Source organism: Rhinoraja longicauda, chromosome 3 (genome assembly GCF_053455715.1).
Source record: "Rhinoraja longicauda isolate Sanriku21f chromosome 3, sRhiLon1.1, whole genome shotgun sequence".
In the NCBI taxonomy this organism is placed as follows: domain Eukaryota; kingdom Metazoa; phylum Chordata; class Chondrichthyes; order Rajiformes; family Arhynchobatidae; genus Rhinoraja; species Rhinoraja longicauda.
In genome coordinates this window covers 79,402,129-79,415,488 of record NC_135955.1, presented here as the reverse complement: position 1 = coordinate 79,415,488, position 13,360 = coordinate 79,402,129, and the positions used below count along the sequence as shown (strand labels likewise).

Genomic DNA, 13,360 nt, shown 5'->3' with positions numbered 1-13,360 from the left:
GCCGTCGGTTTTGATGACGGAGATGCTAACCTTGATCGGCGACCACCAGCCGTGTATGATGTTCGAAGCGGCATTCCGGGTGAAATTGCCCCGGGACGTCAGGTTAGTGTTGGCGGACGTCTCTTTTGAAGACCCGGTAGCGTTCGCAGAAAAAGCCGACGCTCTCGTCACGTGGGCCTCCACTCGGGACGACTCGGTAAATCGGGTTTCGAGGCCTAGTAGCAGCCGGCCGCGCGGCCAAGGTGGCGGCGCATCGGCCGCCATTTGGCAGTCAGCCCGCCAAGACGGGGCTGCAGCACCCGCCATTTGGCAGCGGCCCCGAGCAACAGAGCCGCACAGGCGTGGCTGGTGTTTTTTTCATAAGCGGTGCGGCAGTGAAGCCCGAAGTTGCAGGGCCCCTTGTTCGTTTCCGGTAAATGCCTCGGCCGATCGAATGTAGAGGCAGTTTCGATCGGCCGCAATCGCCGCCTCTACGCCACAGATCAAGGTACCGGCACCGTCTTTTTGGTCGATACGGGAGCGGTTGTTAGCATCGTGCCTCCCTACAACTGCGAAGTGCGAGCAGGTGGGAAGGGTCCATCCCTCATTGCGGTCAACGGCAGTCCCATCCGCACCTACGGCAAGAGGGCCATGTCCCTGTCCTTCGGGTCCTGGACCTACCGTTGGGATTTCATCGTTGCCGACGTGGGCCAGGCCATTCTGGGCGCGGATTTCCTCTGGGATTTTTCGTTGGTCGCAGACGTCCGCGGGAAGGGCCTACAACCTTCGGCTAGCAGTATGGAACCTGCTGCTCCTCCACCTGCCACCCCACCCTGCCCGTCGATCAAGGCCATCACCACGGCCCCCGGCCAGTTTGCTGCGGTCCTCGCTGACTTCCCGCAGCTCCTCGTTCAGCGTTTCGATGCACCTTCCGATAAGCATGGTGTCGTCCATTTCATCCCTACTGAGGGGCCGCCTGTATTCGCCCGGGCGCGGCGCCTACCTCCCGACAAGCTGGCCATGCCTCGGGAGGAATTCCTCAATTTGGAACGACTGGGGATTGTTCGACCGTCAAATAGTCCGTGGGCCTCCCCCTTAGAGGCAGGAAACATGTTCCCAATGTTGGGGGAGTCCAGAACAAGGGGCCACAGTTTAAGAATAAGGGGTAGGCCATTTAGAACGGAGATGAGGAAGAACTTTTTCAGTCAGAGAGTGGTGAAGGTGTGGAATTCTCTGCCTCAGAAAGCAGTGGGGGCCAGTTCGTTGGATGCTTTCAAGAGAGAGCTGGATAGAGCTCTTAAGGATAGCGCAGTGAGGGCATATGGGGAGAAGGCAGGAACGGGGTACTGATTGAGAGTGATCAGCCATGATTGCATTGAATGGCGGTGCTGGCTCGAAGGGCTGAATGGCCTACTCCTGCACCTATTGTCTATTGTCTATTGCATATGGTCTCTAAAGCATCTGGGGGGTGGAGACCATGTGGGGATTATCTTAATGCTGCAACCCGGCCTGACCGCTATCCGATCCCTCACATACAGGACTTCTCAGCCAGACTTGAGGGGGCTACGGTTTTTTTTTTAATCGATTTGGTGCGGGGATATCATCAGATCCCTGTCCACCCACCGGACATTCCTAAGACGGCTACGATTACTCCGTTCGGGTTATTTGAGTGGTTGAGGATGCCGTTCGGTCTCAAAAACGCGGCTCAGGCATTCCAACGTCTTATGGACCATGTGGGTCGTGGATTGTCTTTTGTATTTATTTATTTTGATGACATTCTAGTGGCTAGTCGTTCGGTCCCAGAGCACCTGGTCCACCTTCGCACTGTGTTCCAGAGGCTGCAAGACCACGGTCTGATCCTCCACCCGTCCAAATGCCTATTCGGCCTGTCCGCGGTGGATTTCCTGGGTCACCGGGTCACATCGGCCGGGGCCACTCCTTTGCCCGCTAGGGTGGACGCCGTCCAAACCTTTCCCCGCCCTACCACCATCAAGGGTTTGCAGGAATTCGTGGGCATGGTGAATTTTTATCACCGATTTGTGCCTGCGGCAGCTCGGATCATGCGCCCCCTTTTTCAATGCCTCGCGGGTAACCTCGCTGAGTTGGTTTGGTCCGCAGCTGCAGAGGCGGCTTTTGCCGCGGTTAAACACGCCCTTGCCAACGCCACCATGCTCGTGCACCCCCGTCCCTCTGCCCCCACGGCCCTGACGGTGGATGCCTCAGACGTGACGGTGGGTGGGGTTTTGGAGCAGCAGGTCAACGGTCACTGGCAGCCTCTGGCATTTTTCAGCCGGCAGCTCGCAAAACCTGAGCTGAAATACAGTGCCTTTGACAGGGAGCTCCTGGCCCTCTATTTAGCAGTTCGCCATTTACGATATTTTTTGGAGGGCCGCTCTTTTGTTGCCTACACGGATCACAAACCCCTTACGTTTGCGTTTTCTAAGGTTTCTGATCCGTGGTCGGCCCACCAGCAAAGGCATCTCACCCTCATTTCTGAGTTCACCACCGATGTTCGCCACATCGCGGGTAAGCTTAACGCCGTGGCTGACGCCCTGTCCCGGCCGGCCACTTCCTCTGTTGCTGCGGTGGGGGGCGAGGTGGATTTCCAGGAACTAGCGGAGGCTCAGCGCCTGGAAGGAACTGCCTCAGCGTACGCCTCCGCAGCCTCGGGGTTGCGGTTGGAACAGGTGGCGTGCGGCCTCACAGGTACCACACTTTGGTGCGACGTTTCCCTTCCCCGTCCTCGCCCGGTGGTGCCGACTGCCCTGCGGCGTAAGGTTTTTGAGGCCATTCATGGCCTGGCTCACCCGTCCATCCGGGCGACCTCGGCCATGGTGGCCGCCCGATTTGTCTGGCACGGCCTGCGGAAGCAGGTGGCCGCCTGGGCCCGCGCCTGCGTCCCGTGCCAGACCTCCAAGGTCCACTGCCACGTCAAGCCCCCGTACCAGACTTTTGTGGTTCCCCCTGTCCGTTTTTACCACATCCATGTGGATTTGGTTGGTCCATTGCCCTACTCTAGGGGCTACACTCATCTACTAACGGTGGTCGACCGTTTTACTCGTTGGCCGGAGGCTCTTCTGTTGTCGGACACTTCGGCGGCCTCCTGTGCACGGGCCCTGGCGCTGCATTGGGTTGCCCGTTTCAGCGTCCCGGCTATCATCACTACCGACCGGGGCACCCAATTCACCTCGTCCCTCTGGGCCGCGCTTGCGCAGCTGTATGGTTCCCGCTTGCAGCGGACCACCGCCTATCAAACCCAATCTAACGGGATGGTAGAGCGTTTCCATCGACAGCTGAAGGCGTCCCTCTGTGCCCGCCTGACCGGCCCTGACTGGGCCGACCAGCTGCCTTGGGTCCTCCTTGGTATTCGCACGGCCCCTAAGGCTGATCTGGGTACCTCCTCGGCGGAACTTCTCTACGGTTCGCCCCTGCGGGTGCCGGGTGACATTATTCCCTTGTCCTCCCCCTTGCCGTCGTCCGTCCCGTCGGTTTTGGCTTCTCTCCGGGCGCGGGTAGGTTCCCTGGCCCCAGTCCCGGCCTCCTGTCACGGAAGTACAGCTGTGCACGTGCCGGCGGACTTGCAGGATTGCGAGTTCGTTTTCCTCCGGCGGGACTCCCATCGCCCCCCTCTACAGCCGGTCTACCAGGGCCCGTTCCAGGTGCTGAAAAGGGGGACGGTTACCTTCACGTTACAGGTGGGAACCCGTCAGGAGCTCGTTTCGGTCTCCTGGCTCAAACCGGCCCACTTGGACCCGGACCGTCCCGTGCTGGTGGCCCAACCTCCTCGCCGGGGTAGACCTCCGGCCGACTCACCTGATTCACCAACTGCGTCTCTTCCCTCCCCCCTCGTGCCTCCACCGCCCTCGGTGGGGTTCACTCTGCCTTTTCTAGCTACGCCTTCATCGCCTACATCGGCGGGCTCCATCTTCCCTCCCCCTCCAAAGGCGTCCCCATCGTCTCCATCGGCGGGGACCTTCCCGCCTCCTGCCACGCTGGCGATACCGGCCTCCCCTCTTCGTACGCGTTCGGGTCGGGCGGTCCGGGCGCCCGTGCGGTATGGTATCGAGGGTTCTGGGGGGGGTCATGTCGGGACATAGGGATTGGTTGGATGGTCGAACCCTCGGATTGGCTAGCGAGGTCACGAGGTGGGTTGCGCGAGAGATTCGAGCAGTCTAGCGTTGGAACCCTTTTAGGTAAGACGTTAGGTAGTAGTCTAGAGCTTTGAGTGTTGCGAATTGTCACCGGTTTTTTAGAGCTGTTTAATAAACTTTGACTGCAGCATCCATCGCTATCGGACTCACTACAACTAGATCATTAACTGACTTATCACTGACACTCTGGTGTTAAACCATTCTTTTCTGAGGGTAAGAAAGGTTATACGTCAGCCATTGCGTTCAGTTATTATAATCTATTAAGTGAAGTTAGTTGATCACAAAATGAGAAATTCCAGATTGTCATCACAGTTCATTAAATTTTCAGCTCCACTCTTGTAATGTAAACTCACGGCCATTATTAACATTGATAGACACAGTGATGTTTTCAAGAGAGAGTTAGATATAGCTCTTCGGGCTAACGGAATCAAGGGATATGGGGAGAATACTGATTTTGGATGATCAGCCATGATCATATTGAATGGCGGTGCTGCCTCGAAGGGCAGAAATGGCCTACTCCTGCGCCTGTTTTCTATGTTTCTATGGTGATTCTGTTCCTAAAATACTTAGGACTACAGGAGGAACGCAACATAGGAGCAGTGCTGAAAAATCCCCAGTGAGCACTAATCAGGGAGTATGAGATATTCAGGTTCCAAAACGCTTTCCTCCCAGTAGGGAAATGCATGCAGTTCCAAGAGAAAAATGGGCGGCACGGTGGCGCTGCGGTAGAGTTGCTGCCTTACAGCGAATGCAGCGCCGGAGATTCAGGTTCGATCCTGACTACGGGCGCCGTCTGTATGGAGTTTGTACGTTCTCCCCGTGACCTGCGTGGGTTTTCACCGAGATCTTCGGTTTCCTCCCACACTCCAAAGACGTACAGGTATGTTGGTTAATTGGCTGGGTAAAATGTAAAAATTGTCCCTAGTGTGTGTAGGATAGTGTTAATGTGCGGGGATCGCTGGGCGGCACGGACTCGGTGGGCCGAACGGCCTGTTTCCGCGCTGTATCTCTAAATCTAAAAAAAAATAAAATCTAAAAAGATGTACATTTGACAATCCTAAGGCAGCCTGCCATAACTTTAAGGAAAACTATTAAAAAGTCAAAAAAGAATCTCAATATTTTTAACAAACCAAATTAATTGCTGCAATATTTCTGTACCAAGTGTTGGGAAATCATAGGCTGGTTAAATAAAAAAATGATTTTGGAAATATTAATACTACTCTTGTGTACTCACAGTGTAATTGGCAGCATTTCCAGCATGACAGACAGGGTGCCAAAGACATAAAGCTCTGCTCCTGGGGATTTCCCAACTCTTTCTATGGTCATATGCACATAGCCACTTCTCAGATCCCTCATCCTTGAGACACTCAACCCCACAGCCTCCCATCGGCCGACCGAGTCTGCGCCACCCAGCGATCCCCACACTCTACACACCGGGGACAATTTACAATTTTACTGAAGCCAATTAACCTACAACCCTGTAGGTCTTTGGAATGTGGGAAGAACCCGGAGCACCCGGAGAAAACCCACGCAGTTCGCGGGGAGAATGTACAAACCCCTTACAACACCCGTATTCAGGATCGAACCAGGGTCTCTGGCGCTGTAAGGCAGCAACTCTACCACCGCGCCACTGTGCCGCCATTATTGGAAAGTCATTGATTTGATCTTAGTCTAACACGGACAGCACCGGATAATAAATCTGAACCCAAGATTGTGACCTCCAGCACTGTCTGTATGGAGTTTGCACTGTAATCGGTCGGGAATTCCCTATGTGCTCCTGTTTCCTTCACATCGTCAATGATTGGTTGAGGTTGGCCGGTTGATTGGCCACTGTAGGATGCCCTTTGTGTAAGACCGGTAGAATCTGCAGGGAGTTGATGGGAATGTGGGGAAATAAAATGGAGTTCGTGCAGAATTAGCGTGAATGTGTGCTTCATGGTTAGTGGGCCAAAGGGCCTGCTTCCGTGCTATATTACTCAATAACTCAATCTTGTCCTTACCTGCAGATCCTTCAGGGAAGTCATGGTTTACGTTGTTGTAGTTCATCCCATATTGGTTATTGAAGTCATTGGCTGGGCCACCGAGAGAATGCAATGGAATTGTACCAATAACTATTGGTAAATCGACCTTTAAACTCATTGAACGTGGGATATCTAGAGTTACCTAAGGAACATCATGCACAGCCTTAAGGATTAAAAAATCTCAACTCCAACATATTTAGTACCTTCCTTTATCTCTGCTCCACACTTACAGTAACCATTGCCACACTGAGTCAAACATTTGACACCACCCCAGCAGAGCCACGGAGCTTACTGAAGGACGGATAAACAATCTGCTAATTCCACTGTTTACATCATAACAAGATAAATGAATCTGAGATACCTGAAAAAGAGCTACATGAAGATAGATACACAAATGCTGGAGTAACTCAGTGGGTCAGGCAGCATATCTGGAGAGAAGGAATAGGTGACGTTTCGGGTCGAAACCCCTCTTCAGTTTCCGACCCGAAAAGTCACCTATTCCTTTTCTCCACAGATACTGCCTGAGCCACTGAGTTACTCCAGCATTTTGTGTCTGCCTTCATCTGCATTTTCTTGCTAAACAATCAGCTACATGATTTCCATTTACAGAAATGTTGACAGTATTATATAATTGAGAACAGGAGCCTGCTTATAACTCAGGTTGATAATGTGCTCTGAAGATGCAGCCAAGTATACCCCCCCGCCCTCCCCTCTCCCTTACACCATCACACATGTATGCAGCCCAAACAATTATATCAGGTTACAATCAAACAGGCCTAACAGAACTTAATGCTCTGCCACCTTTTTCTGGTGCATTGATTTCCTGGTCTCTGTTTCTTAAGTAATGCCGAACTTAATTGGGAAGATACGTTGCAGTAGATTACTAAACCTAATCTGCACATTTAAGCGAGTATGGAGTCATAGAGCTATGCAGCTTTAGCCCAACTTGTCCATGCTGACTAAGCTGGGCCTTTTGCCTGCATTTAGCCCAGAGCCCTCCAAACCCTTCCTGTCCCTATATCTGTCCAAATGTCTCTTGAAAGTCGTAAATTACTGTAAACATATAATTGTTATTTAGAGAAAGGAAAATAGGAAATGGAAACAGGAGTAGATAATTTGGATTTTTTAGTCTTGCTATTCAATACAATTTTGCCTGACTCACTGTCTCAATGTCACATTCCTGCTCTCTCCCTAAATCTCTCAAAGCCTTTTGTTTCTAGAACCCATCTTTTTTTAAATATCTCTAATGACATGGCCTTCCATGTTGGAGAATTACACAAGTTCACCACTCTCTGAGAGAAGAGCACGCAGGGAATTAATGGATATAGACCACTTTCAGTCAGACGTGCAGTTTAATTTAGCATCATGATTGTGGACCAAAGAGCCTGCTCCTGTGCTGAACTGTTCTACATTCTATGTTTAGAATCGGGGGGGGGGGGGACGGGGGACTTGACTGAAGTGTAGGTAGAATTAAATGGAATTAGTATGCCCTGTGTGTAAATAGTTACGATGTTTGCCATGGACTTGTTGGGCTGAAAGCTTTGTTTCTATGTTGTATAACTCAATGACTCTATCCTTGCTCCTACTGAAAATCTTTTTACTGAGTGGTAAGGGGAAGTGGTGGAAGCAGATAAAATGGCAATGTTTAAGAGGAATGTAAACAGGCATCTGAACAAGCAGGGAATGGAGGAATAGAGATCATGTCCAAGCAAAGGGATTAGTTTAAATTGGCACCATCGTCAGTGCAGACGTTATGGGCTGAAGCACTTATTCCAGTGCTGGATTGTTCTATGTTCAGTGTTCTTCATTTCAGTTTAATGCTATTTTATTCAAACGTTAAAGGTTTTGATGCAAAATGATTTGGGTGGAAGATGAGGGCTAGAGGGCAAAAGCAGTCAAAATAGTAGTGAGGTGAAGTTAAGATTAATAGAACAGTATGCTGTAACCAGTGAGCTCCACTTCTGAATGCTTGCCATTACTGCACACTCTATGGTGTTGTCCATATTTCCCATTGTCCCCACTCAAAACTGTAATTCAAAGTTATTTACCTTAATTAAATAGTCCATCTGAATAATGGTGCAGTTCATGAGTGTTGGAATCAATTCTGGGATTTTCAATACCATTGTATTCTGACTGTCATTTTGTCCGGCTAGAACTGGCTCTCCCTCGGTTTTGATTATAACCTCCGACATTCCCCTTTTCTTGGATTTTGCGTGGAATATGGTTGATCTCAAAATGGCTGCCTTTGGCACTACTTTGCGGGAAGAGTGGTTCTCAATTTCAACAAATATTTCAACCGATTCACCTAAAAGTACAAAATGCAAAATTCATATAATCTTGTATATTCCTTCTGGACGTAGCAAATTAGTTACAATAATAAAAGTCAGTAAGTAAAATTGAGGATAATTGAAGAAGGATTTTCACAAGCAGTTGGTAGAGCTGCTGACTCACTGTGCTGGAGATCTGGGTTCGATCCTGACCGTGGGTGCTGTCTATTTGTGGAATTTGCATGTTCTCTCTGTTACCTCAATGGTTTCCTCTCTGTGCTCTGGTTCCCGCCCACATTCCAAAGATGTGCAAGTTTGTACGTTAACTGGCCATTGTAAAATTTGCCCCAAGTTTAGAGAGGGGATGAGAGATAATATAGAACTACTGTGAACGAGCGATCAGTGGTCGGTGTGGACGCAGTGGACTAAACGGACTGTTTCCATACTGTATCTCCCCAAAAAAAGATCTGCATCCCAGGATCATCTGCAGTTCCTTCTTACACACTCATAGAAAAATAGGTGGATAACGTGATGGTGATAGTTTGTGATCTTCCAAAGTTAGTTCTGGAAAACTCTCAATAAATTGGAAAACTCCAGATGAAAAGCAGATAATAACAGGCCAGGCCAGTTGGTCCAATGTCTGTTGTTGAGAAAATCTTGGAATGCAACAGGAAGTAAAAACAGAATATTTAGAAACCTATCTATCTATATGTGTTACTAAAACTCTTATCTTGTATGTTTGTTTGTTTGTTTGTTTGTTCCCGAAATACAGCTGAAACGGTACACGATAGCGCAACAATTGTAGGCCCACCATACTCACCATTGGCCTGCGGTGTGCAGTAGCAATTTCCGTTCAAATTGTTGATATATTTTAAGAGTCATTCATATTTTAATCTTTAATAAATTGCGTTTCCACTTTCCTTGCCCATCAACCACGCCTGCGCAGTAATACCTCCGTGTTCGATGTCACAATGGGAGAAGGTAAAAGAAGATGGCCGCCGGATCCACGTGTGCGCAGTTGGGTAGGGTTGCCGCTCAGAGGGGGGGCGGGACCAGCCCGAGTGACGGCCAATGAATGATGAGAACTCTCCTGCTGCTGGCTGCCGCGATGGCCGCCCGGGGCCGGTGTGAGTGGCTCCCTCTCCCCTTTCCTCTCCCCACTCGCCCACCCCCGGTCCCGGGGGAGTTTTAAGGGGGGATGGAGTGGATGGGGGGGGGGGGGGGTGGGGGAGTGGGGTTGAAGGGGGATGGAGAGGGTGAGGGGGGAGAGGGGAGGAGGGGGAAAAATGGGGTTGAGGGGGGATGGAGTGGGTGAGTAGGAGAAGGGGATGAGGGGGGGAGTGGGGGAAGGGAGGGTGCTACACCAATGCAGGAGGTTTGCACCCAACGGGTCCACAGCAGCTAGTTTATAATAGAATCAATCCATGAAGAATCAAGCAGAGTCAACATAATGTTATCAATGGAAATTTGCCTTAGTCAAGTTTATTAGAATCCGCAGAGGATACATTGAGCAGGATGGATAAAGAAGAACCAATGGTGTGCCAGTACAAGTCACTCTGATGTAACATGACAGTTGCATTTCCAAGAAACTTTGTATTACACCAAAAAAACGCGTTAGAAGTTGTATCAATGGGGATAAGGGTCTAGGGGCTATCCGCACTGCAGGGCCGTCTTAACGCATGGGCCTGATGGGCACTTGCCCGGGGGCCCACGAGCATAGGGGCCCCATGCTGATCTGTGTATGTTAAGTGACTTGCAATAAATAAATACTACTTTAAAAATGTAGGTTCAATAAGTGCTTTTTTCGCAACATTTTCGGTCACTATGTGCTTCTCACAGCGATCTGTAAGTGCTTTTCGCAACAATGTAGCACCCTAAGTCCATCGCTAAGTGCTTTTCGGTAAGTGTTTTTCGCCGGCACGACTGGGGGGGGGGAGGGGCTGGTAGGGAAAGGGGGGTGGGGGAGAGTAACGGTAGGGGCCCCAGTACACTGCTTTGCCCGGGGGCCCATAATGCTGTAAAAACGGCCCTGCCGCACTGTATCTGTAGGACTCTATGACTCTAAGTGGGGGCATGATGTTTTCTGCTGCAATGGATTGGTCTCTAGATTGGAAAGTGGCCATGATGGAATCTGAGGCAAAGCATGAGGCTTTTGGGCTCTTTAACTCTTGGGAGTTCTTCCACCTCCATTGACAACAGCAGGGGCAGTTTCTGCATGCTGGAAATCAACACATTTCCCTTTGAAATGTAATAGGTATTAAATAAATAGAATAAGTACATAAGAGGCCTACTGCCTCCGCCTCGGGTGAGTGGCAATTTTCAATTATCCTAGAGATGTAAATTATAAACAGGAAAACAATAGGGTAAGTATAGATCTGTTAAATGCTGCAGGGAAACCTCACAGAAAGATCTTTGAGAAAGCAAATAGCAGTTATTAAACAGAAAACGAGTAACCTTTTAATGTTATATTATGGTGAATATGATACAAAGTAGCAAGAAGAACAGTTTCTAGACTTTTACCTGCCACATAGCCCATCCGTTCAACTCTGGCTTTTAGTGATATTGGGCCAGAAGCACAACACCAACAACAAATAATTTTCTCATTCATTGCTGTGTGTGGTTCCTATCAAAATAACACAAAAGAAAACAGTAAACACTCTGGCTTCCACCAGGATTGGCATTCGTTTCTGAGACCATCAAGTTCAAAGATTTTCTTTATGCATCAGAATCAATGTCTTTTTTTAAAAAAGGTTAAAGATATAAATATTAAATTAGCAAAAAAGATTAACCTGAGTTGAATGCAAAATATCTGAAGGTCTCCAACTTTATGATTTACTTTATGAGAAATGAAACACAATTAATTGGTTTCACACTTTACTGCTGATGCTATTTTGTTTATGCACTTAAGATTCAGATTAGTTTCTCATGCGCACCGTGGCGCAACAAAATTCCAAGTTTGCATGATGTTCATAAACCATAAATGCGATAAATACAACAAAAAATACGAAGGCGAAAGCTGCAGAGCAAAATAGTATAAAGATTTTCATTCAATCTGAATTAATACAACAAAAATAATGAAATGCAATAACGGAATAACCAATTGAGGTAGAGCTAAAAATAAGGGTGCATGGTGTTACTTCCAGGATTGGAACATGAAAGAGGTGATTGGTTCCAGTGTATGATAGCAGTGTGGAAGAAGCTTTTCTTAAGTATGGATATCCAGTTCTGCAAGTTTCTGTATTTGCTCCCACAGGGAGAAGGGAGAAAAGGGAGCAGCCATGATGTTGCTCCCAGCCTTCTTAATGCAATACACCAGGAAAATGGACTGAAACTTCTTCTTTCGTGTCCATCATCCATGTTTCAAATGTTGACGTTGCTGACATCGTCCGTCCTGGAAAGGACGCAAGCTTCCGGCGACAAGCAGTGGGAGCCATCAGTTGTTGCCATAGATGATGGTGGTAGCAGAATTCCAGTTTCCAGCCCCGCGACATGGACGCTTCTGCTATGGGGCCTGGACTGAAATGAAGATAGCGATAAGCCTGTGATGGACTGCGCAGTGTTCACACTCTGCAGGTTCAGGTGGTTGAGAGGAGAGTTGTTGCCATATCAGGCCAAGATGCATAACATCAGAATTCTTTCTATAGCAAATCTGTAGAAGTGAGAATCCTTGTGGACTTGGCGAATCTTCTCAGATACCTCAAAAACTATAGACTGATGATTTTTCTTTGATCACCACAGCAGTATGAAGATACAAGGTTACGTTGCTAGGAATACAGATGCCTGGGAATTGGAAGCTGTTGACCATCTCTACAGCAGGTCCATTAATGAGGATTCTCTCGCTTCCTTACATCTTACTAACTCTTTTGTCTTGCTGATGTTAAGGGCCCAGCTGTTGTTTTCATACCATGACACAAGGCTCTCAATTTCTTTCTTGTACTCTGTCTCTTCATTGTTGTTGATTCGGCCGATATCAGTGGTATCAACGGCAAAGATCAAGTTGGCGATGTACTTGGCCATAAAGTCATTGGTGTACAGGTGAGTAGAGCAAGTACTGAGCACTCAATCCTGGGGAGCACCAGCTGACGGTCATGGTGGGGGAAAGGCTATAGCCAATTCTAATCAACTCCAGTCAAGTAGAAGGCAGTGCAGATGGAGGCCCTCAGGCCCCAAGGTTCAAAAGTTTAGAGATAATGATTGTAAAAACTGACCTGGCTTCCTGTTATAGGTGTCTTTATTGTCAAGGTGATACAATACTGAATGTAGTGCAAGGGAGATGACATCCTCCGTTGACCTACTGTTCCTGTTTGCAAGCTGCCAGAGGTTGAGATTGTCCAGGAGACTGGCGTAGATATGGGCCAAGACCAATCCTTCGAAGTACTTCATTATGATCAAACTTAGATATACTGGGTGGTAGACCTTGAAACAGGTCACACTATTCTTTGGGGGTGCTGGAATGATAGTGGTTTCCTTGATGCAGATGGGAACAGTAGACAGTAACACATTTATATATTCACAGACTTGTAATGCTGTATATTGTCCTGATTTTTATGAGTAGGTTAGGAGGACATTGAGGAGAATGGAGGTAACTAAAGAACCCAGCTGGGCAAGGAGGTGGAGATTTGATATAAAGATGTGAACATTCCAAAGCAGAAGTATAATAATAGTCAGCACAGTAACAGTAAGCAAGCAGAAGAACCCATGCGGAAGTTTTCAATGACTGGAGTTTTTTGCAGTGAAAATATATTTAGGTCTCCCTCTTCCTCTAAACATTGATTCCTGTCATTAGATCTTCCCTGTCTGCTAAACAGGTTTCTAATGATTATTTCAAAGAAAATTCCCAACATGAATTGCTTTCAATTGTATTTGTTTACTTGGATGCCTTTGAGTACAAATGTAAGGTTTGAATAATTCAGTTCATGAGATTGTTTGTCTATTTTTGCCC

The 13,360-nt window shown here is 48.4% G+C and overlaps 1 protein-coding gene across 1 annotated transcript in view; it reads right to left on the bottom strand.

Moving 5' to 3' along the window:
* The window catches only part of LOC144592448 (arrestin domain-containing protein 3-like), a 28,528-nt gene that overhangs the window by 5,901 nt on the left and 9,267 nt on the right, over window positions 1–13,360 (bottom strand). The window contains exons 4-6 of the mRNA XM_078397037.1: window positions 10,939–11,041; window positions 8,200–8,456; window positions 6,131–6,293 (exon numbers count right to left, since the gene is read on the bottom strand). Of these exons, the coding sequence (XP_078253163.1) occupies window positions 6,131–6,293; window positions 8,200–8,456; window positions 10,939–11,041 (523 nt within the window). The remainder of the gene's footprint in view (window positions 1–6,130; window positions 6,294–8,199; window positions 8,457–10,938; window positions 11,042–13,360) is intronic.